Below are 24206 nucleotides of genomic sequence, written 5' to 3' on the forward strand. Positions count from 1 at the left end.
AGTACTTCTGGTGAGCTTACTGAAGCAATACCTAATTTACAAAATGGGGCTTCAGGATGGATAAGAAGTTTTGCTTTCCCAACAATCATTCCATTTCTAAAATGCCAGGCATTGGGACTAGTGTATCAAGTTAAGAATGACCTATTCCTAGCCATTCAGGCAAAGAGATAACTGACAACTACAGTACATTGGTTGGTGAAGCCCAGGCTTAAAATATAAATATAAACAGCCACAGAGACACCTCACCTGCACCACATATGCTGATCTTAAGCAGAAGGAAGAGGTGACCAACTCTCCATCAACAAGGACCTGGCCATTTTTCAATCCATCAGGATTATTCCGCCCAGCAATAACATCGAGAAGTCTGAAAAGCAATAAAAACAAAAGTAGTGAACAAAATTCATAAGGGGTGTGGTGCAGGGGAATGCTACCAAGTGGTCACGAGGTTTTAACTGGTCACCTACTAATTGCTGTTTATCTGACACTAAAAGAATAACTTTTCTCAATATAGTTAAAGAAGCTATCTCATGTACACTTCTACAAAATGTAAGCAAATTCATTCTTTCTTTCCTTCCCATTCTACATAATTATTCTGATGGGACCCCCTCGCCACACAAGCATCCTATTTTCAAAGATGACTGGAATCAGAAATAGAACTGTATTTACAACAAACCCAGAATTGTACCATTTACGTACTTTTTTTTTTATTTACTTGTTTAACATTTATTAATTGGGTAAGTGGGCTTGTCCAAGAAACCTTTTTAGCCACAACCCAGCCCACATCATGCTTAAAGTACAAATAAATTGAGATACTGTAACAATGCACAATCAAAAACCAATGGTTTACAAGTACAAACAGGGTATGATAGAACAAAATTACTAAAAATGTCATAAAATGCCAACATTCAGCAAAGAAAGGATTTGTTAACAACAGTAAATATAATAAGACATTAGTAATATAAACATGGTGTTAAACAAGTAAAGCAATTTCAGTAAAATGCTGTAAATAGTAGTTAAGGGCAGTACACTGTGTTGGCAAGAGGAGAAAAACAAGCAAAAAATATAAGAATGTGAAAGGTTTTACTGAATGTGTGCTGTTTTCAAAGCCTTGAGATGAAGGACAGATACATAACTGGATAATAATAACAGAAGAGATTGGATAAGCTTGCTACCTGGGATGTCTATGAAGCAACTCCATTTGTTTTCACTGAGTGAGAATGGAAAAACTTCTTGGTATCATTTGTTTGTTTAAGCTTTTTTATTACTATTACTATTTTCAGGGGGACATGGAACTCCTAGTCATCTATCATACCTCGCTAATCTAACGTAGTTTAGGTGAGGTGGAAGAAACATTTATATTAAACACACTGTAGGAAATGCTGGGATTCTTTTATGGCATAATTCGTACACCCAAGCAAGCAATGAGTATTACTAAAGGCAGTGATGCTCAAGTGCCTTGAAATGTTGATTAGCACCATGCACCCCCCCCCTATAATCTTTGTTAGCTGGGACTAGCCCCTGGTATCCACCATGTGCTACTACCAAGGCAAAAATCCTGATCTTCACTCGGCAATTACTCCTACCCATTTTAACACTCTCATGCAGATTTCCAACTCCCTGGTCACTAGTCAAACCCGCCCACCATTATCACAGATTAGACAGCTTTTTCTGCACCAGCCAAATCCATGTGTTACACCACATGTAATAACATAGAAACTGGCATAAGCAGGAAAAAAGAAGGGGAATGTCTGCACCTTCAGCCTACAAACTGCTTACAGCAGCATAAACATCTAAGGAGAAGGAGAAAAAAAAAACAAATGACAGCAAGGAGTCGAACAAGGGCAGCAAAGAAGAAGAGCATGAGGGAGGCAGACAATGGGAAGTGATATGGATAACTTAACCATGTAAGTAACGGAAGGGACAACAATGCTTCAAACAGCAAAAACCACATGACAGCATTGCAAGCCATCACCAGCACCAAACAGACAGTAATCCACAAAAATACAGAAACATTCCTACAATGGGGCCAGGCCAGGTCCAGGGGGAAAATGGCCCCCCTGTTGTAGAAGGAAGTAGCAGTTCACAAAAACTGATTGGCCAAAGAAGAGCCATAAAGATGCTAGAGTGGAGTACTGAGGATAAGAAAGAAATGATGTATTGTTACTATTATGTAAAAAGCCCAGAATTTCCAGACACAAGATGTACAAGACGGTTAAGAGAGAAATTAGAGGAAAGAAAAATACTTCCGCAAGAAAAACTGTCAGAAGCTTCAAATAAAAATTGTGTTCATTAACACAAAAGATACATGAAAAACATTACAAAGAACAAGAAACTTTGATCTGTTTGGAAAAAGAAGCATCTGAGGAAGTGTGAAAATATAAACAACAAAACCTAGAGATATTTGAAAAATATAAAAAAGAAATATGGACGTGGGAAAGTAAGAGATTTAATATTGTGCAATATTTATGCAAAGGATAAAGCAAAATTAACCAATACAAAAAGGGCAGCACCAAAGATATTTAAAGAGAAATGCAGCCAAAGGAATCCAGATATGGAAAACTTTACAATACAAAAATAAGGAGATTAAGAGGAAAAGTAGAAAAAGAGATTAGTAATGGAGAAGTCAAAGAAATAGAAATTGAGGTTCTGCAGCAGCTGCAAAGAGAAGGATTCAGTGTAGAAAATCTAATTCAGAAAGCACCACAACAGGTTACAGCAATGGATATCCAAATTAAGGGGAAACCAGTGGAACAGGACACAATTGGTCAAGTGCCATATCAAGATATTTTGGAGCTCTCCACAGGAAACCAGTATAAATGTTTCCTTGAAGCTAGACAAAAACAGGAAACTGTGGAAACTCTGATGCAGTCAATGTTGAGGAGTGATGGGCCAGTGTGTTCCCATATGATAGAGCAACGAATAAATGAAGTTGGAGAATGTGCCACTGGAAGATGCTACAGAATCTTCTATACAATGCCCGCAGGAATTGGAAAACAAGGGATGTGCCCTCAGTTCGGAAGAAAATGAGTTAAGAGAAGAGTTGCTTGATTTAATAGACATAGACAGATATATCAAGAGCAATGAGAGAAATAGACTGAAGAAGGTTAATAAAACCCCCCAAAGTCTGAAGCTTGATAAAACAAAATAAATGCAGTAATTAGGACTGTCCACAGAGATCCATGCCATGTAACAGAAGTAAACAGAATATATTATTGTGATGCTAAATTAATAACTGATAAAGTTTTACCACAAGAACACAGGGTAGTGAGGGAAAGGAAGGGGCGAAAGCGAATACCATTATGGAAATATCGAATGGAGAAAACTATAAAGCAACTAAGACAAGAAGTGTCACTGTTAGAAGATTATAAAAGAGGGAACAGATCAACAAAAATACTAAGAAAGATAGATGTGATAAAAGCAATGCACAGTATTAGAACAGACCAAGATCTAAAATGTACGATCACAAATAAACTAAAAAGTTTAGCACAGGCAGAAAGACTTAGAAGATACAAAGATAAATATAAAGGAAAAGTACAAAATAAGCAATTTACTGATGATCAAAAAAACATTTTACAGAGAATTGGGAAATAAGGTAAAAGGAATTGAAAGACTGCCAAAAATGAAGACATAGATACATTTTGGAGAAGTATCTATGAAGATCCTGTACAACATAATAAAGATGCTAAATTGTTAGAAGACATAAAAGAAAGAATAAGAGGGTTAAAGGTACAGGATATGAAATGGGATGAAGTAACAGCCAGAGAGATTGAAACAAAGTTAAGATAAGCCTCTGATTGGAAAACCCCAGGCCCAGATGCAGTACCTAACTTTTGGCTGAAAGTATTAGGATCTTTGGACGAGGATTTAGCCATGAGTAAGAAAGTACAGTTGTGTACCTACCATAAATGTAGATGTTCAACGATGCCATTTTCTTCAGTTTTCTTGAAATTTGCAAATAAAAGCATGCACTAACATAAACATTACCTTCCTCTACAAGCAAATACACCACATAGGTTGTACAGAATAGAAAAGTACAGATAAGTCCCAGCAATGAAAGTGAATACACTTGAACATCTACATTTATGGCCCTGCAGAACTGCAGTGGCAAAGCCTGCTCTGGATTTCCTTTATTATGGGGATTTGGATAAAAGGTTGGTAAGTGGACGGTTTGGTTAAGAGCCACACTGGATACTACTTTTAAAGGTTCCACTGCCATTAATGCCTGTTACTCTGAGACTCTTCAATTTTATCTCTGGGGTCTTATGTTTTGCCCCTCTGAGGTACTGTCTTAGTAGTGGGTGAGAGAAAATAGGAGGTTGCATATTGTAATGAGCTGAAATGGCAGAGGCATGGATCTTAATTGATAAATAACATCCATAACTGCTTTAGAGAGAGAGGTGTGTTCTGAGTGGCTATATTATTTGTGCAAGATCTGATTGTGAGGTAAAGTCCAGGCTGGTCCTTATCATGCTGAAGACTTGTGGATCTAGTTTCCACAGTTCATCTGCCGATGTACCTGATAGGCCAGTGCTATGTTCCATAAAGTCATGGCTTGCCTGCAGAGGGGTAGGAATGTGCCTTGTTGTGGTGACAGGCCAGTGCCCACCATCAAAACTCTTGTTGCAGGCAGGAATGAGAGTTATTATTGTTTCCAGGCTGTGGCAATGTTGAGTTTTAGATACCATTGTAGCTTCCTCATATGCAGTCTTGCATATGGAATTAGCAGGATGCAGGATGCCATGAATCCCAAAGCCTGCAGAATCTTTCTTGAATATTATCTCTTGAGAGGGCACTAGTTTTGATTTCTTTTCATTTACTGTGTACCCTATGCAAATTAATAATCGATATATTTGAATTCCTTTTTGTCTGCAAAATGCAATTACTGGTGCCAGGCACATTGAGCCAGCTATGAATCTTATCTTCTGCAAGATTGTCTGATTGGGACATGCAGGTATGCCTCTTTGAGGTGTCAACATTTTGAATTTTGGGACAGGTCCAGTATTGGTCTGGTCTGTATGAGCCTTGGGGCTGAGATCTGCCTCTGTGGCCTGTCTGACACTGGAAAGGACCAAAGAAATCCTTTACTGTCTGCATTGATTTTGCTTTAACCTCCATTTTCTTTAACACCTCTTCTGCCTTAACATCAAACAAAGTATCATGCTGTAATGGAGCATCCAACAAAAGCCTCTAATGAGTCAAAACCACATTGCAAAGTATGTTTTCCCACTTGTTCAGCTGAATGCAATAAATCCTGCAATTCCTTATTTTCAGAACATTCTGACAGAGGTGTAAACTTTTTTTTTGCAGTAAATTTATGAGAAGCTGGGACCCTGTAGTACCTATCTGGTTTAACTGGTGCAGGGGGTAAAGAATCAGGAGACAAACTGGATTCAGAAAATACATCATCAACAATATCTAATACATTTCTTGGATTCTGAATAATCTCATGGTGTGCAGTGTTTCCCCAAAAGAGTAATCCTCAGGTGTGCAGTGTTTCCCCAAAAGAGTAATCCTCAAGAGAGGCTGAAGGGATAGATTCTTCAGCATCAGAGTCCTCATAGGAAGGAAGAAAATATCCCTGCTCTGAACAGGAATCAGAGGAAATAGAAACCTGGTCAGAGGCTGATCAGAATAATTAGGTCCTCGGCCATTTTAAGCATCTGTTTCTTTGGCATGGATGAGTGTCCAGGTGAATGCTGTACTTGTTTCTTTGTCTTTAAAGGTGTTTTGGACTTTGCCTTGGCTGTGAAGTGGTCTTGATAGTAAGCTGTTACCCATCTGAGGAATAGTTTCATGGCATTATATAGTTAAAAAACCAACAACTTTTACTGACATTATTGAAGACTTCGGATCTGAAATTCAATTTTGAAAATCTCAAAATGGCATCAGCTGCATCTTTTATACCCTGGTGCACTGACTTCAGGGAGGAGGTGAGACCAGGACTTTCAGGATAACCCAAGTGTAATGACTGCAATAGTGAAACACGATGAACATCTATTTACATGCACACCCGGAACAGACATCACACTGGTTAACAACAGGAAAAACAATGCTCTTACTTAAGAGTGAACTTGCAAGCTATCCTAAAAATTACAGACCAATAACTTATCTTCCAATGACATATAAACTAATAACAGGAATTGACGCTGACAGAGTTTATAGTCATTTAGAAGAAAACTCGATTATGGCAGTAGAACAAAAGGGCAATAAAAGAAACTCATATTGAAAAAAGGATCATTTGTTTTTAAATAAAGTTATATAGTGGAGAACTGTAAAAAGGGGGAGAATCTAAGTATGGCATGGATCGACTACAAAAAAGCATTTGATAGTATCCCACAATCATGGATAAAAGAGTGCTTAAAAATGTATAAGATACACCCTACACTGATTGACTGCATTACAGAAACCATGAAACAATGGCAGACCACTTTGCAATTAAGCCATGATAAAGGACAGATAATTATCCCAGAGATAAAAATCCAAAGGGGGATATTCCAGGGTGACTCCCTCACACCGTTGCTATTTTACCTTGCCATTAATCCATTAAGCTGTTTACTGAACAGCTTAGGCCATGGCTACAATTTGGCTTCTAGAAAACAACAAAGTCTAATAACTTCTCATCTTCTCTTTGTCGATGATTTAAAACTGTATAGCTCATCAGATGAGAAACTGAAAGCCCAGCTGCAGGTTGTCAAAACTTTTCCGATGATACTGGAATGTCATTTGGTCTTGATGAATGTGCAAAAGGAACCCCTTTAAAAAAAGGAAAACTGTAGCACCAGGAAAATATCAGTTTGGGGCAAGAATGTGATATAAAAGAAATTGAGCAAGAGGAAATGTATAAATACTTGGGAATTGATGAAGGATCAGCAATAAAACACGAACAAATGTGAATAAAACTCAGTAAGGAATACTTTAGAAAACTTAAATTAATCCTGAGAACAACACTGACATCTAGGAACAAGATCCAAGCTATAAATCAATTTGCTCTTCCTGTCCTAACTTATAGTTTGGGAGTGACTGACTGGCCCCAAAAAGTGTTGGATAGACTGGATATTAAAACAAGGATGCTTCATGCTCACCAAATGATTTATAAAAATCAGTGTACCAAGATTATATATTCTCCATTCCGAAGGAGGGATGGGCCTACTTGAAATTGACTACATGTATAGATCTGCAATCGTGGGACTCCACACATATCTACAGACCTCACAAGATCCAAATGTAGTGAAAGTTTTGAAACATGAGGAGAATAAATCTAAGATGATGTCTCTGCTTAATCTAGCAGAAGCATATCAACATTAAGCAGGAATGGAAATCAAGTGGATAAAAATCAGGCAGCAACTGAATGTGCAAAAAAACAAAAGAAAGAATATAAGGTGAAGGACCAGATGAGAAGGCAAGAAATGTCGAAAAACACAAATATAGTTGCAAGTATATAAAACTTCTGGAAGAGCCTCATGTTGATCAGGAACGAACACTGGAATGGTTAAGGAGAGGTGAATTCAAAACAAGAAATGAAAGGTTAATATTGGCAGCCCAAGATTGTGGTCTACGTACACGCTGGTTTACAAAGTCCATTGAACATGTGGGAGAAACAGACAAATGTAGGTTTTGTAAAATCAAATTGGAAACAGTCACACACACTGTTGTTGGTTGCGACACACTAATGGCAGAAGGACTGTATACTGAAAGGCATAATAATGTGGTGAGACTGTTGCACTGGGGATTGTGCAAACATTATGGTATTGAAGAGGCTGAAAAACACTGGAAAAATAAGCCACAAGGCATCTTAGAAAATGAAGAAGTCTACATCACATGGGATCACCCATTACCAACAGTTCAAAAGATAGATGCTAGAAAACCGGATATAGTGGTCCATGAAAAGAAGACAAAAGTAGCATTGATCATTGAAATCGCCACACCCATTGACTATAGTGTCTTGTGTACAGAGGGACACAAAGTCATAGAACACCAGGATTTACAGGCAGAAAAGAGAGCCATGTGGAATAAAGATACCCAGACAGTTCCAATAGTAGTAGGAGCAACGGGTCTTATAAAAAAGAATTTACAATCTTATTTGGATATGTTACCAATCCATGTAACCCTGTATGAATTGCAGGAGTCATTACTGGGCACAGTGCAGGTGCGAAGAGCACTACTGGCTGACATAAAAAATTGGAACAATACTAATTTCATTAACTTTAACCGTACTTTGACGTAGGAATGGGGTCCATTCCCATCATAGTATTATAAACCAAAAGACTTGGAGAAATTAAAAAAGACAGTATGCAGATAATAACAAGATTTGGGTTAAAACTACAGAGGACAACAGAAGGCCAAACTATTACACACAATGAATGGAAACATAAAAGCAAGACAACTAAAATGCAAACGTTCTTGTTTCATTTGTACATTTATCTGCTTTCAAATCTGAAATTGCTGCATTTGCTTAGACTGTCTTGCTGTTGTCTGGTTGACTTGAAATTGCCTTGTCTAGTTAGGTTGTTAATGTTGCACCATGCAATCTTTCCTGTGTTTTTACATTAAAAATACTTGGATACTCTAAATAGTGGCAGTTGGTGGTGGGCAGTGTATCTGAGTTGGGAAACATACAAAAGATGTAACTGTAGTTGTTTTACTAGCCAAAGGGCATAGAAGCCTGTATAAATTTATTGTGTTTAGTTGCTACTGCTCATTGCACAGCGGCAGTTAGTAGTGATCTCTACAGACGCAGTCACCTAGAAATCAAATTTTTCCTATAAACTTACCTCTGAAACTGCACCAGTAACTTGGCGAGTATCTAATGACTACTTTGCATGTTGGATAGAATACAGCAGCTAGTTTGTTCGTTGAGGAGCACTGCCTCTTAATTCAGTATTATGTAGCCTAGTCTGATCTCCAATCCCACAATCACCAGTGTTAATGCCTTGTGCACAGAACTGTTGCAGCTCACCGAGTAAAGGACCCGGCATCATGCATATGCACTTTTTCAATTTCTCTGCAGCCAGTTTGGTGGATATGGGTATCTTCAGGCAATATGACAACCCCAAGCCCAGACCAACATGCTGAAGGACTTAAATGCAATCTTCCTAAAACAGATGAAAAAAAAAAAAAAAGTCATCCTCAGCAAACACAAAAAACAGTAACACCACCTACCACTGCACATGTAGCCACACCCAGTGCAGCCTCAACTACCATGCCCATAAGGCGAGCCAAAGCACTACCTAGCACTCTAGTCATAGGGGACTCCATTGTACGACATACTGATGTCTCAACTCACCAGGATGTACAAGGAGAAAATAACAGTTAGATGCCTATCAGAGGACTCCATTGTACGACATACTGATGTCCCACTCACCAAGCAGAACAAGCAGAAAATAATGGTCAGTTGCCTTTCAGGGGACAGTATCTGTCACACACACACACACACACACACACACACACACACACACACACACACACACACACACACACAAGTCACTGCACCACAGGTACCGCTATGATTCAGTCACAGTTTATGTTAATGCAAATGACCTGAGACATACCTCCCTAGACTATATGCAGAGAGACATTATGCACCTCTCGGACTATACATCCCATACCATATCCTAGCATGCTACAGGTCACTCTCTATGTCTCATGAAAATCATAGGTCATACTTAAGACCTTTTGGAGTCACTCAGCATTCAACCAATACCATATTCATAGGGGACTTTAATTATCCTTCTATAAGCTGGGAAACTCCCACCCCCAACGTTATGTCCTCTCTGGTAAGATCAGACCACAAAGCAGTCTCTTTTAAAATAAAATCAATTTTGTAACCGCATCAAATACTATCATAGTTAGGAACTACTCCAAGACAAACTACCTTTTAATAATTGATAACCTGTCAAAGTTTCAAGCCTCTCTAAACACAGGTAACAAAGCATCCTATGCTGAACTATTCACAGAAGCTTTACAACCATGTTATTGACTGCACAGAGGCAGCTATGCCTACCAGAATTAAGCTGAAAGCTAACTTAAAAAAAAAAAAAAACACCCCGGTGGAAGCCAAAATTAAATAGGTTGCACAACAAAAGAAAAAAAAAGTCATAGATAAAATTGGGAAGTGTAAAGTCAAAAATGATAAATACTCTCTCATCAAACTGAGCAAACAACTAAGAGGACTAATTAAATATAATAAAGCACATTTTGTGGTAATGATAGCATCCCAGGCCAAGGACAACCACAAGAACTTCTTCAGCTATGTCCAAAACCTCAAAGGTGGCACACAACAGTGTGATATATTTCTGGTAATTGGAGATACTTTCACAGAAATGGGAGATAAAGTAAATCTTCTGGTTGATAAATTCACCTCCAACTTCACCCTCTCTCCCCCATCAGCCAACCCCGGAAAATACCATCGAACATAAAACCTCCAACTATCAGAAGGGAATAGGTCTTAATGATGCTCCCTAAGGGCAAGAATACAGCTTTGATGGGCCCCAATAATAGTCAGGATGTTGCCTAAATAGCCTGAAATGTGACCTATCAGAGTCACTGGTGTCACTATTCAAGCATAGTCTCTACACAGGCTTTGTGCCATGTGAACAGAAGACTGCAAAAGTCATTCAACACAAAGGTGGGTCATCAATGGATCCCAGGAACTACAGATCCATTAGTCTAACTAGTCTCATATACAAACCCATGGAAATGATTAACAATGGCATTAGGAATCCTTCAGACACTGGACCCAACCCAGTTTGGTTTTGTCAGTGGCAAGTCATGCCCACTAAATCTGGTAAATGACTTTGAGAGGGTCACCAAGGCAACAGATGATGGCAAAATGGTGCATACTGCCTACCATGACCTAGCTAATCCATTTCATAAAAAAAACAAAAAACACAAACACTGTAAATAAACTCATGGAATTAGGCATAAACCCCTATGCAACCATCTGGCTAGCCAACTGGCTCACAGACAGGACAAAGGAAGTTAGGACTAGAAAGACCATCTCCACAACAGGACGGTCATCAGTGGAGTCCTCTCCAGGTCTCTGTGCTGAGTCCACTCCTTTTTGGCATCTATTTCTTGGAAGTCAATGTCAAGGGCCTTTGGCTTATCAAGTTTGCAGATGATTGCAAGCTGAAAGCAATCACAGAAAACCCAGAAGACATTAATATTTTAAAGAAAGATCTAACACAGACAAATAACTTGCTGGTGCCAAAGCCAAGGATTAAAACTCAATACCAAGAAATGCATAAAATGCATGGTAGTACTTTTGGGAAGTCGGCCATCCCGGGAAACTACTCCTTAATAAAATAACCCTAAAAGTAGATACAGTAGTCATGGACTTATTGGCTCATGTAGAAAGCAACATGGCTTTCAACCAACATGTGTCTAAGGAAGTAAGAAAATCATTCTATGTCACCCAGCTTATAAGTAATGTCATGGCATCTAGGTCCAGAGAGGTGCTTGTGCCACTATACTTAGACCCATCATTAAGTATAATGTCCTTTTCAGTATGTACTGACCAGGCACATATAACAGCTGAAATCTCCAAAAAAAAAAAAAAAAACACAGGTACTACACACAATGCCTTATACAGATCGCTTCAAGGCTCTATCTCTACACTCTGTTTCCTACAGACTGCTGACAAGTGATTTCTGCCAGACATACAAGGCATCCTTGGATCATACCCTGATAGGCCTTTTGCATATTCCCAAAATGAACAGTGTCAGAACTACTAGATCCAAGGATTTAAATAGGGCATTTTGGAGGGGCAGAAATGTGTCTTGGAGAATTTCCATTACTTGGAATAGACTTGCCAGCCATGTGAAGCAGAGTCCTTCCCTAACCCTATTCAAGCATAACCTGGACCAGTGAATAGAAATCGGAAATTTACCCCGGTCTGAAACTTATGTTTCTGATGGACAGAGGCAGCAGTTAAATCATGCCCTAACTAACATACACCCCTTAAAAGAACATCTAAGGCAAAATAGCCTGTGGGATACATTTGGGTTGCATGACTATAATATACTATTACATCTCTATACCGGAAGAATGCAAAGTTCCTGTAATCACGGCTGCACAGGTAAAAAACACACTCTCCAAAGCCAAGAACACAGCATCAATGGGACCTGACAATATCCCATGCTGCATTCTACACGAACTACAGAATTAACTGGCACCCCTCCTAAGTACCATGTTCAGTCATAGCCTCACCTCAGGCTTTGTGCCCATTGAATGGCGCACCACAACGGTTATCCCACTCCACAAAGGGGGAGCTATGACGGGCCCCGGGAACTACAGCCCCATTAGCCTGACGAGCCTGGTCTGCAAGGCCATGGAACGTATCATCATGGAACTCATAAACAAAGACATTGGTAATCTCCAAACTCTGGATCCTACCCAGTTTGGATTTGTAAAAGGCAGATCATGTCTCCTAAACTTGACTGACTTCTTTGAAGCAGTCACCAAAGCCATAGATGAGGGTAAGGTGGTTCACACAACTTAACTAGATCTAGCCAAGGCTTTTGACACCATCCCCCACTCTGGAATTATAGATAAGCTCACTAAACTAGGTATAAATCCCTATGTCACAAGATGGGTTGCCAACTGGCTCATGGACAGAACCCACACTGTGAAAGTAGCAGACTCCAAATCCGACTTCAGACCGGTGACAAGTGGTGTACCACAGGGTTCAGTCCTGGGACCTCTCCTGTTTGGTATCTAGTTCTCTGAAGTACAGGCTAACATAGAAGGTCTTTGGCTAACAAACTTTGCAGATGACTGCAAACTAGGAGCCATAATCGAAACTCCTAACGATGTGGATATACTACAAAAGAGCCTCACTGAGACAGATGCCTGGTGTCAAAGCCATGGCCTGAAGCTCAATGCCGAAAAGTGTATTGTCATCACCTTTGGTAAAAACTCTGTACCCATGAACTACCACATAGCTGGTAGTCTATTTAATGCTGAAAATGTGATGAGACCTTGGGACACAGGTGGACAGTAGTCTCTCCTTTGATAATCACATCGCCACAGTGGTCAGGAAATCCTTCTACATGGCTCACCTCATCACAAAAGGTTTCTCATCCAGAAAAAACAAAGGTCATTGTTCCCCTCTACTCATCACTCATTAGACCCATTATAGAGTACAACTCTCCTTTTGGTATGTACCTCACAAGACATCTACAACAACTGGAAAGGCCACAGAAATACCTCACAAAGAGGATTACTGGCCTCAAACAGATGCCCTATGCAGATCATCTAAAAAAACTCCAGCTTTACTCCGTCGCATATCGCCTACTCCGAGGCAATCTCTGCCTAACATACAAAGCTATGTCAAACCCAGAGCTGTTGGACATGCTCCACTTAAAGAAATCCCAATCCCTCCGAGCTACATGCTCTACGGAAACCTTATCACCACAATAAACAGAACATGCTGGAGGGATAGATTCCTGTCCCAGAGACTTCCCATACTCTGGAACAAACTACCTATCTATGTCAAACAGAGCTCCTCATTAGCGCTCTTCAAGAAAAATCTTGATGATTGGATGGGAGATAGGAAATTCACCCCAGGGATCACTTCTGTGGCTCTGCTCAACAGGGGCACAGGAAAATAATTTTCTTGGGTGGCGAAAAACAGGGTACATTTTTGGCTGGGCTTATATAGGCCCTAGGGCCAATAGCCTAGTACCCTCCTATGAACCTATGTTTAAAATGACTCCAGTAATGAACCTATATCAAATAAGAACTTGCATCAGCTATCCACAATAACTAAAATAAAGTCTCCCTGTAGAAACCAATATTTCAGATTCTGCCAATGATGGTAACAGTTATGAATTGTACCTTACAAGTTAAATGACAAAGCAATAAAAAAAACATACTACTCCTTTGTAAAAAAACATGCTAAATCAGCCTTGGATTCAAACTCAGCATTACCAAGTAAAAACAGAAAAACTGTTCCCTTAAATAAGCAGCCTACAATAACACCTTGAGGAATATGAAAAAGTGCAAGAAAAAAATCTCAGGATCCCACATGTAAAAGAAGTTTTATGATTTCACTGCTTAACCTTTCATCTTAAAACTCTTCATAATCTGCTCAGATCCAACTCTACATCAATTTCACGCCAATACACCTTTCATAAAGCTTAATCCAAAATATCTCTAAAAGGAAAGGAAGCTAGGGAAAGGAAGGATGGGAGATGAGGAAACACAAGGAAGATGAAGGAGATAAGATGACAGAGGATGGTATAGATGTGAGAATGATACCTTACGTTTTGTGCATCAGAGAGTTATAGCACAAATTCATGTAGACATGTTAGTATCAGTTTGACCAAGGATGCTGCAAGCGCAGAACCATTTATCTATCAGCACTGATTTAAATTTTTTTTTTTTATGGGGAAAAAACACCAGTAAATCCCTGTGTTTTGACTGTCTGAAAATTGAAAAATCTTGGTATGTTCACATAAATTAAAAATGTAAGCCCGAGAACCAATTCCCTAGAAGATGTATTTCCTCTCATATTTATTACTTAGAATACTGCCAGCTTGCATTACTGAGTTTTCTGTATGTAGAATCTGTTTTCATTTTACAATTAAATCACCATAATGACCAGAAATTGCATTTAAAAATTAGGTGTTGCTTCGATTGGAACTTAAAGTTCTAAAGTGGAGTGGGACGGTGTTCCAGCTATTATCGATGCAGAGTGAATACAGGGAGTATCCTGCATTGTTGTTAGGTTTAGTTATGGGGGCTAATGACTTGTCAGTGGAGCATAGAGGTCTCTTAAAAGTGCAAAGGTGAATGACAGAGTGAAGAGATGGGAATTTTTCAGGGTAGTGCAGTAGCGTTTGTTTGTCTTTTCGGCTTTTCCCGGTTAGGGGTCGCCACAGCAGAACTCCGGTCTGCTAATGATTGGCAGTCGATTTTTATGGTGCCGAGTTGCCAGCCCGACAACAACCTTCAGTGAAGGCACGCCCATTCACGCATATCTTTCGCAGGCCATTCGACCGCGGGGAGGACATGCAGACTTCACACAGAAGGCACTCCAGCCGTGAATCGAACAGGAGAACCTCTTGTTGTGAGGCAACAATGCTACCATTGTACCACCGTGGCATAGGGTAGTGCAGTACTGTTGTAATTAATTGTGAGTACAACGGACAATTATTTAGTTCGAGCAAGTTTAGTTGTTAACAGAGAGAGGCAGTGATGTCAGTTAACTGGTAGTGAATCTGGCTACTTTACTGGAGCACTGCTCCAGTTTTAGCTGACAGAGTCAAGTTGAGATTGGTCAAGATAAAATAGGAGAAGATTACGAGAGGGAAGTATTAAAGTGTCTGTTTTGTCTAGCACAGTAAGGCAGTGTTTTACTCTACAGAGGCAGCCTAGCTTTTGGTGCGTCTTCTTTATGGCTTGCTGATGGTAGAGATCAAATTTCAGGTGGCTTTCTCTAGTCACACCTAGTAGTTTGGCTTGGGATTACTGTTCTGTTGTTGGTTGACAGTATATTAAAGGTTGTTTCCTTGGGATGATAGAGAGTTGGGTGGTGAACAGTAGTAGTTTTTTTTTTAATTTAATAGTTCTGAGTTGTTGAGCCAAGCTTCTGTGGATGATCAGAATTTCTGGGTGAGTGTTTGCAACAAGGGTAGTGTCTTAGCAGTGCATTTTAGAGTGGAGTCATCAGCATACTGTACTATGGTGGCTCTTTAGCTGCTTTGTTTAGGTCACTGATAATTTAAATAGTATCTGTCCTGGGAAAGAGCCTCATGGGTCTCCAATGGATATAGGCAGGAAAGAGGAAAAAATCATCTTACCATTTCACTACTTGGAACTTGTCAGTGAGAGAAGCACTAAAAAAAAACAGTTAAGTGAGGTGGGTGAAAGCCCACAGACAGTTATGTTAGGAGAATTTGATGACTATGTCGAATGGAGAGATCCAGAAACAGGGCAGAGGTTAAAAGACCTGAAATTCTATTGTGATCTATTATATTTGCGGACCTTAGGAAGGCAGTGGCAATAGTGTGATTGGGTGTGAAACCATGCCTGCAGGGAGAGAGAAGGTTATGAGAAGTAATATGTATGTATGTGTATATATGTACATATATATATATATATATATATATATATATATATATATATATATATATATATATATACATATACATATAAGTTGTGAGTGAATATGTCACTCAACATTTTGTCTAATGGTAACAGAATGGCAATTAGTCTGTTTGTGAGCACGGCTGATGAGCCACCTTTACGAATGGGTATTATACTGGACTTTTTCCATAAGGTGGGGATGTATTTTTCTTGGATAGAGCAGTTTATTAGAATTGAGACAGGCTATAGAAGACTGTCTACAGCCAGTATGAGGTATTCAGATGCATGACATGATAGAAAACATTAAGATAAAAAGGTGATTTCCCAGACAGACATGAAATCCAAGTAAGACTGTCTTTGCTGTGGCCCCCTTGAAGTATCTCCGGAATCCAAGGTTCATCCTATACCTTCTTACTCAACGAACACCAACACTTATATTTCAAAGCTGCATTCTCCCAGTTTATTTGCTACACATGTGACATGGCTTATATCTGGACTAGTACAAACACCTGATCAAGGCACAAACATATGATAAAAGTAACTAACCTTATAGAATTTTAAGTATTTGTTAATTTACATTATACAAGTGAGCTTAATAATATGTATCTCTCTCTCTCTCTCTCTCTCTCTATATATATATATATATATATATATCTATATATATATATATATATATATATATATATATATATATATATATATATATATATGGGTCTACTGCTTTTGATTGAATACCACTTATTCGAAAAAGAGCAGTAGACCGCTCAGTTACGCAAAAGTGCACTTATTCGAAAGTGCACTTTCACGAAACTCGGTTCAACGAACCGATAAAAAGATAAAAAAAAAAAAACAGAAAACACTAACATTACATTGAGTGGGGAAAGTAACTAACCTTATAGAATTTTAAGTATTTGTTAATTTACATTAAACAAGTGAGCTTAATAACATGTACAAAGACATGCTGTAGGTGGATTGGACACTCTAAATTGGCCCTAGCTGTGAGTGCGTGCATGTGTGTGCCTTCTGTGGAAGGTTGGGCCACGGGCTGGCAACTCGACACTGTAAAACTCCACTGCCAATCATGAGCGGACAGGTGATCCGCTGTGGCGACCCCTAACTGGGAAAAGCCGAAAGAAGAAGAAGAAGATATATCTATATCTATCTATCTATCTATCTATCTATCCATATATATATATATATATATATATATATATATATATGTATGATGTATATATGGGTCTACTGCTTTTGATCGAATACCACTTATTCGAAAAAGAGCAGCAAACCGCTCAGTTACGCAAAAGTGCACTTTCACAAAACTCGGTTCAAAGAACTGATAAAAAGATTAAAAAAAAACAGAAAACACTAACATTACATTGAGTAGGGAGCTGCACCCCCCACACACCCCTACTTAAATATACCAACTCCGAGATCGCACTACAGTGGGGAACAGTTAAATTCTCTATTCCCCACTGTAGTGTGCCTCAGTGCTTCAGTTTCCCTAAACAGTTCGTTGAACTGTGCTTCGTGGAAGTGCACTTTCGCGTAACTGAGGATCCACTGTTCATTTTCGAACAAGTGGATTTTTATTCTGTTTTTTAATTCTGAACCATGTGGATTACTTTCCAGTCCAGCCCAGGGAGGGTCAATTAGAAAAAAAGACGCAGCATAACAGGAAGAAATGACAGAATAACTTAGAGAAGACATCTTACTATTAGAAAACTTACAAGATCGAACAGAATCTGTGACATTGTTAGACAGCAAATTCTCTTCGTGCATCCTGCAGCAGGAAACTGACTTCCCAGTTAAGAGTCTCTCTCTGTTCATACAAGTCCCAGGCAAGATTTCCTGTCAACTTCAGTTTTCAATTAGGAAAGACTTTTTATCCATTCCACCTGCTTCATATTTCTGAGAAATGTCCCAGATAAGACCACATTTTTTGGTCTACAGTAACATTTTAAATAACATTCAGGCTTCAAGCACTGCAAATGTATGACCAACAAATTTAGTTTCAGTTTCCCTGCAGTAAACAGAGCAAATGTACACTGTTTACACACAATTTTATATATTTTTTAAAATTATTACACATTTACCTAAAATTGCAAGTACAAAGCAAAATCTTCATCTTTTACTTTTTATATTTCAAAGAACTGCTTATATATGTTTAAATTCAACTCATCTTTTACGCAGCTTAATTCTCTTCTCCTCCTGCACTTACCCTCTGAAAAAAGTTAGGTTTTATTACATATTTTCACACAAGTAATTATATCAGATGCCATGTTAGCATCACCTGTTTTTCACATTTTGAAAATTATCACTCCTACAAAGAAAATAATCTTTGTGAACTTAATTTGTCTTTGAACCAATCTGTAAACTGATTTTGAATTTAAGTACTTAATGCACACTGTTAAATGAAAAAGCAGTCTTTTTACAAAAGGTCTGTATGTAATTAAACAGTACATTCATAGAAAAAAAATATGTGATGTTGCTTTAGAAGGGAGTACTTTGCAAACTGTCACCAAATAAAGATGCCTGCGATATTAGTACTTCACTAATACTGTTTTGTCAAAATGCAGTTATTAGCAGAAATACAACCTTCTAATTTTGACTGATACTCAGCATGTGTAACACTGATAATACATAAATAGAAATAATTTTCAGTTTCTTGCAAGATGAACTGGCTGGCTTAACCTATCTCAAAGAAATTCATCCATCCATCCTCAACCTCTTTTCCCATTTTTGCACATGGGGTCGGGGTGTCACTTTAGCAATGACAATCATCTTAAGCCAAAGTTTACGTCGCCGAGTTGCTAGCCCTGCCACAGTAGTTCATTCATACCACTCACTCACAAACACACTCTCACCTATGGGTGATTTAGAGTAACCAATCCACCTACTGCATGTCTTTGGAATGTGGGAGAAAACCAGAACACCTGTAGGAAACCCACTTGACCTCAGGGTGGACATGCAGACCCTGCAAAGAAGTCACCCCAGCTAAGAATCAAACTAGACAGTCTCATGCTGTTAGGCAACAACACTAACCACTGTACCACCACGGCTACCCTATGAATACAAATGTAAAGCAAAATGACTACAGCAGTGAAATGTATGTACAGTTGCATTCATAGAAACATAACGCGGTACATAATGTTTAGGATCTTTATTAAAATTAATTACTACATTACAACAGTTAACAAAACACGTAAGTGGACACTTCTTTAAGGGAAAATAAAGAACTAGCTTGTTTCTGGGAGATGTGAAAAAATCAGAAACCAAAAGAAAATCCATGTAGAGAAAGGGAGACAATGCAAATATGGAGAAAAACTGAGCTAGTGACTGTTGTAATAAGTAAACAACTGTTTTTTTTTTGGGGGGGGGGTCCTGTCATCAGACCTTTAGTGTGGGTGGTTGTTCTTACTAGATGTACTACTGTCATGGAGTAAAAGGAGGGTCTACTTTAGAACAGCGATCAGATGATCGAACGCTGTTAGAGCGAACACTACATGTCGGAGAGGCAAAATAGCGAACGGCCGAACAGCAAATTTTTTCCTAGGGAAAGAAATCCCTGGGCCTGCTGTCCAGGTTGTGCCATTTCCTCCACTGTAGTGCAATCTTGGAGTTGGTATATTTAAGTAGGGGGGGTGTGGGGGCGCATGGTGTGAAGCCCCCCCCCTACTTTATTTAGTGTTTTTTTTTTGTTTTGTGTTTTTTTGGGAACAGCGATTTTCGCTGTTCTGGTTGTTCGCTGTTTTGGATTTTCAACATTTTGGGGTCGATATAACAACATTCGATCATCTGATCATTCATTGTTATAATATAGACCCTAAAAGGATACCTGGTTTACTGGAAACAACATATTCCCTCCACTCCAAAACAGTTAGCCTCTGAGTTGGTGTATTTACTTTGAAAGCATGCAGAAAGCAGAGAGCACTGTAACCCCTTGTAAGAACATTTCTGTCTGTTGACTAAAGAAGTTTTGTTTTTCTTATGCCACACACTATTTTTGTGCTGTATGCAATGTTATTAAATCACAGTCTGAACATTTCACTATAATGTACATCTGGAGTTCTGTATTCATCTGTTGTACTGAATGTTAAGTCACAGTTTGAACATGCCACTGTACTCGAATAATTGTCCCACAAACTACAATCTTCCTCCTGCCAGACCCAAGCCCACTCTATCCTCAACTAATCCCTCAACTGTCTTCTTAACCCAATCTGTTTACATCTTCGAGTAACACTCCATTTGTACATATCTTGACTAATCTGTACTTCCAAACTGAGGTCTAAAGAATATAGTATTGTCCTAAGTTAATATATCTATTTCTCATAATGACACATCTCTTAATTCTAGTTAGTGTTTTCTTTGAATTATGTGTCATCACCTGTGTTTAATATGCATTTGTCTTTCATACTGTATTCTTTGAAAAAATGTATAATCATTTGTGTTTAATCTGCATTTGTCATATATTAAATGTATACATTTATGGAGCTTTTCTTCCCGGGCCTCCTCTGAAAAAGAGCTCTTCAGCTCAGTCAGACATACCTGGTCAACAAATGTAAAATAAATAAATAAATTTCACTATAATGCATATCTGGAGTTCTGTATTCACTGTTTGCACACATGGAAATAATATGATCACACTTCTGACATGTACCCAATAGCAGCTCTCAACCCCGCAGCACAAGGGTCAGGGACAAAATCACAATTATGTGGGGCAAAGGCCCAAAATCAATGAGACACTTAAAATACTGCCCTTGTATATATAGAAAGTAGCTAGAATAAAAGTTTTTGTATTAGCATAAAACTTTTTCAGAAAGAAATGAATTCTGAAACTGAAATGTCTGTCATTATTTAGTGACCGCAATTCTCAAGAATTTGCAAAGCATAAATACACACAAACACACACATTTTATGAGGAATATAATGCAAATTAGGGACAGTTGAGAAGAATGTGCCCAGTGGATGAATTGTCTGGAGGGCACACCAGTTGGAAGATTAACTAAATACTGAGATTCATTACCATCCTGATGTTAATTCAAGCTTGATGGTGAATCAGTATGATTAAAACAAAATGATGACATTCCAGAGAATACACAGGAGGTGCAGACCATTGCTTCTTCTATATGAATTCATAAATTCAAGTACAGTGTTCAGGCCACACAACCAAAGAACATGACTCATCAGGAAGCAGTACAAAGACATGGTCTCTAGACCATATATCTAGGTTCCTTTCAAAACTTTCAATACAGACTGTTTAATGCTTATTGGGAGGCTATTCCAAAGTTTTGTGATTTCTAACAATTACATATGAGTTACATACCTTAGTGCTATCAAATTTTATAACAATGTTCACATTTTAATGTTCTGTATGTTTTATTACAATTATAAATGTCAACATTAAACATTTCGTCATTAAATATTTTACAAGCCAAGATTAGCTTACCTCATATATCTATAACAAAATGAAAATAAACTCAGATGTTTACATCATAATCCATATTCCTTAATGTTACAATTTTCTTTGTAAAATTTCTTTGTATCCCACCTAAACTCTTCAAATGTCTTTTACCGTAAGTACAAAATGTGTTATTGTACTCAATTACAGGTCTTATGCAAGTCCTTAAAAGTAGAACTAAGCAGTTCTCATCTCTTGTAGAAAGATTCTGCAAGCAATGCCCCATATATTTAATATATTTAATGTGCAGTTTGCCATAATTATTGTTGTAAATGATCTTAGTGATGATTGCTTTGGCATTTGATTTTTTAGGACAGGTTAGATGTTATATGACAACCAAATCGGACTAAACTGGTGTCGATCAAAAACATGATTGACAATTAACTGTCCCATTTTTCTCTCTCTCTCTCTCTCTCTCTCTCTCTCTCTATATATATATATATATATATATATATATATATATATATATATATATATATATGGATCTAGGATGTTTGCTCGACTGAGCAAACGACCGAAATCCAAATGGCTGGGCATACTTACGTGAAAGTGCTATTCACCAAAGAAGCACTTTCGCGCAAGTATGACTGTTGCTGAAGCCGTACTACGGTGCGAGTAAGGGAAATTTCCCTTTTCCCCACTGTAGTGTGGTCTTGGAGGGAGAATATTAAAGTAGGGGTGGTGTGGGGGGCACAGCCCCCCACATGGGGGGTGCAGGGGGGCAAAGCCCCCCTTCTAAAATGTAAATATAGTGTTTTTTTTTTATTTTGTCACACACTTTAACGAAAGAGCTTTTTCGATAAAGAGCTTTTGTTAAAGTGTGTTTGGGTTTTATGGATTCGGATGTTTGCTCAGTTGAGCAAACGTCCTAGATCCATATAAATATATATATATATATATATATATATATATATATATATATATATATATATATATATATATATATATTATATATATATATATATATATATATATATATATATATATATATATATATATATATATATATATATATATATATATATATATATACTTATACATACATACATGCATACATACACACACACATATTATGATACATACTGTATACATATCTACAGAAAGAAAGGGAAAAAGAGATATACAAACTAGAAAACTCACAGAGGCATGGGGAGAACATACAATCTCCAAAAGATGGTGTTTGGAACTCAGGACTCAATTATAGGCATCAGAGCTATGAAGGAGAGATATTAACCACACAGACGAGAAGGGAGAAATACTCCCTATCTCTGTAACTCCTGGCACCTAATTTCTATGTACTCTGCATGCCAAAGTCCATGCTAGCAGATGAAGCATTTGCAATAAGAATTTACTTGTTTTCATTCTACGTGCATTTGGACACGCATCACCATTCCTCCACAAAATACCATTTTTCTTCTTCTTCAAAAAGAAATAAGGACTACTCTCCAAAAAACATAACATCCAGTAACTTTAACTGCAACATAAGTTGTCAGTGATCTACTATGAATAACTGCATCTCATTTAATCAATATGAGACTTATAAACCATAAAACATCTTAAAACCTTAAGAGATCACGACTTAAAAGTGACATTCACAAGGTCACAAAACACAAAAACAAATTATTTTGCATGGGCGAAGTTAGCCAATGTGGAGGCAGGCTTCTACACCCAACACTGTCTATCTCTCTATCTCTTCCTCTGTCTAGCTGTTCATATATTTATCTAAATCCTTGACCATACAAACTCAGAGCAAAGGGAGAAGGTGAGACAAAACATAACAATCACCTTCCGACTATTCAAGTTAGCTATATCAACCTTGAAACCATCCAGGTACAATGTCCTGAGGGTCACAACTGGAACTCAACAAATAGTAGCAATACTGTGGTCAGAAAAGGCTTTGTACAAAGCAAAAATTACATGATCTAGACCCGTTTATTTAAAAAAAGTATAAAGCAAAATGGATAACAGTCTCCTTCTGAATATGGCAAAACAGAATTTTTTAACAAACGCATTTACGGACTCCACAAGAGACACTGCAGAAATGGGTCCACAATGCTGTCCACTTATCTACCAATGTCCTTCTATTCCCGTGTTGCAGTATTCATAACATAAGGGATTCCCCACCTAGATGGCCCGAACGTCCTGCCAGTATACCAAAGACTTAAGCTACTGCTAGGCATGTGCAACATTCGTCATAAAAGTGACATCTGCATGTACCATCCTCAGAACTTCTCTGCCGTCAGTTCGAAAGACAGCTTCTACCATTCGGTTGATTGCCAAATGTTTTCTTCATTCAGACAAGTGCCCTGTTGGGGAAAACCTTTATTGTACTTTTGATACTGCATGCTTGTAAATGGTCAATGTCATCCAAGAAGGGCAAGTGCAACTGTGGAAGACAGATTTCACAAAAAGACAATCACGATCTGTGTCTTTTCTGTGTGGGTTCAAATCACGACTACAAGGCCTGTGCCATTTGTCAGACATTCATTCCTAACACACTCTGCAGTCATATGTCTGCCCTTAACATACATCTTGAAAATCAGAGACTAAAGATACTAGCACCAGGTATGGAAGGTACGCCAGGTCCGTCGGGTGAGCCCCCGAAGAAAAAGGTGAAAAAGATAAGGTCTGAATCTTTGGCTGTGCCTCTAATCCTAGA

At 38.3% G+C, this 24206-nt stretch overlaps 1 protein-coding gene across 1 annotated transcript in view; it reads right to left on the reverse strand.

Moving 5' to 3' along the window:
• The window catches only part of LOC122789302 (broad substrate specificity ATP-binding cassette transporter ABCG2-like), a 707388-nt gene that overhangs the window by 490286 nt on the left and 192896 nt on the right, over positions 1–24206 (reverse strand). The window contains exon 4 of the mRNA XM_044056623.1: positions 247–364. Coding sequence (XP_043912558.1) covers positions 247–364 — 118 coding nt within the window. The remainder of the gene's footprint in view (positions 1–246; positions 365–24206) is intronic.

Source organism: Protopterus annectens, chromosome 14.part0 (genome assembly GCF_019279795.1).
Source record: "Protopterus annectens isolate FY-2018-M chromosome 14.part0, PAN1.0, whole genome shotgun sequence".
Classification (NCBI taxonomy): domain Eukaryota; kingdom Metazoa; phylum Chordata; order Ceratodontiformes; family Protopteridae; genus Protopterus; species Protopterus annectens.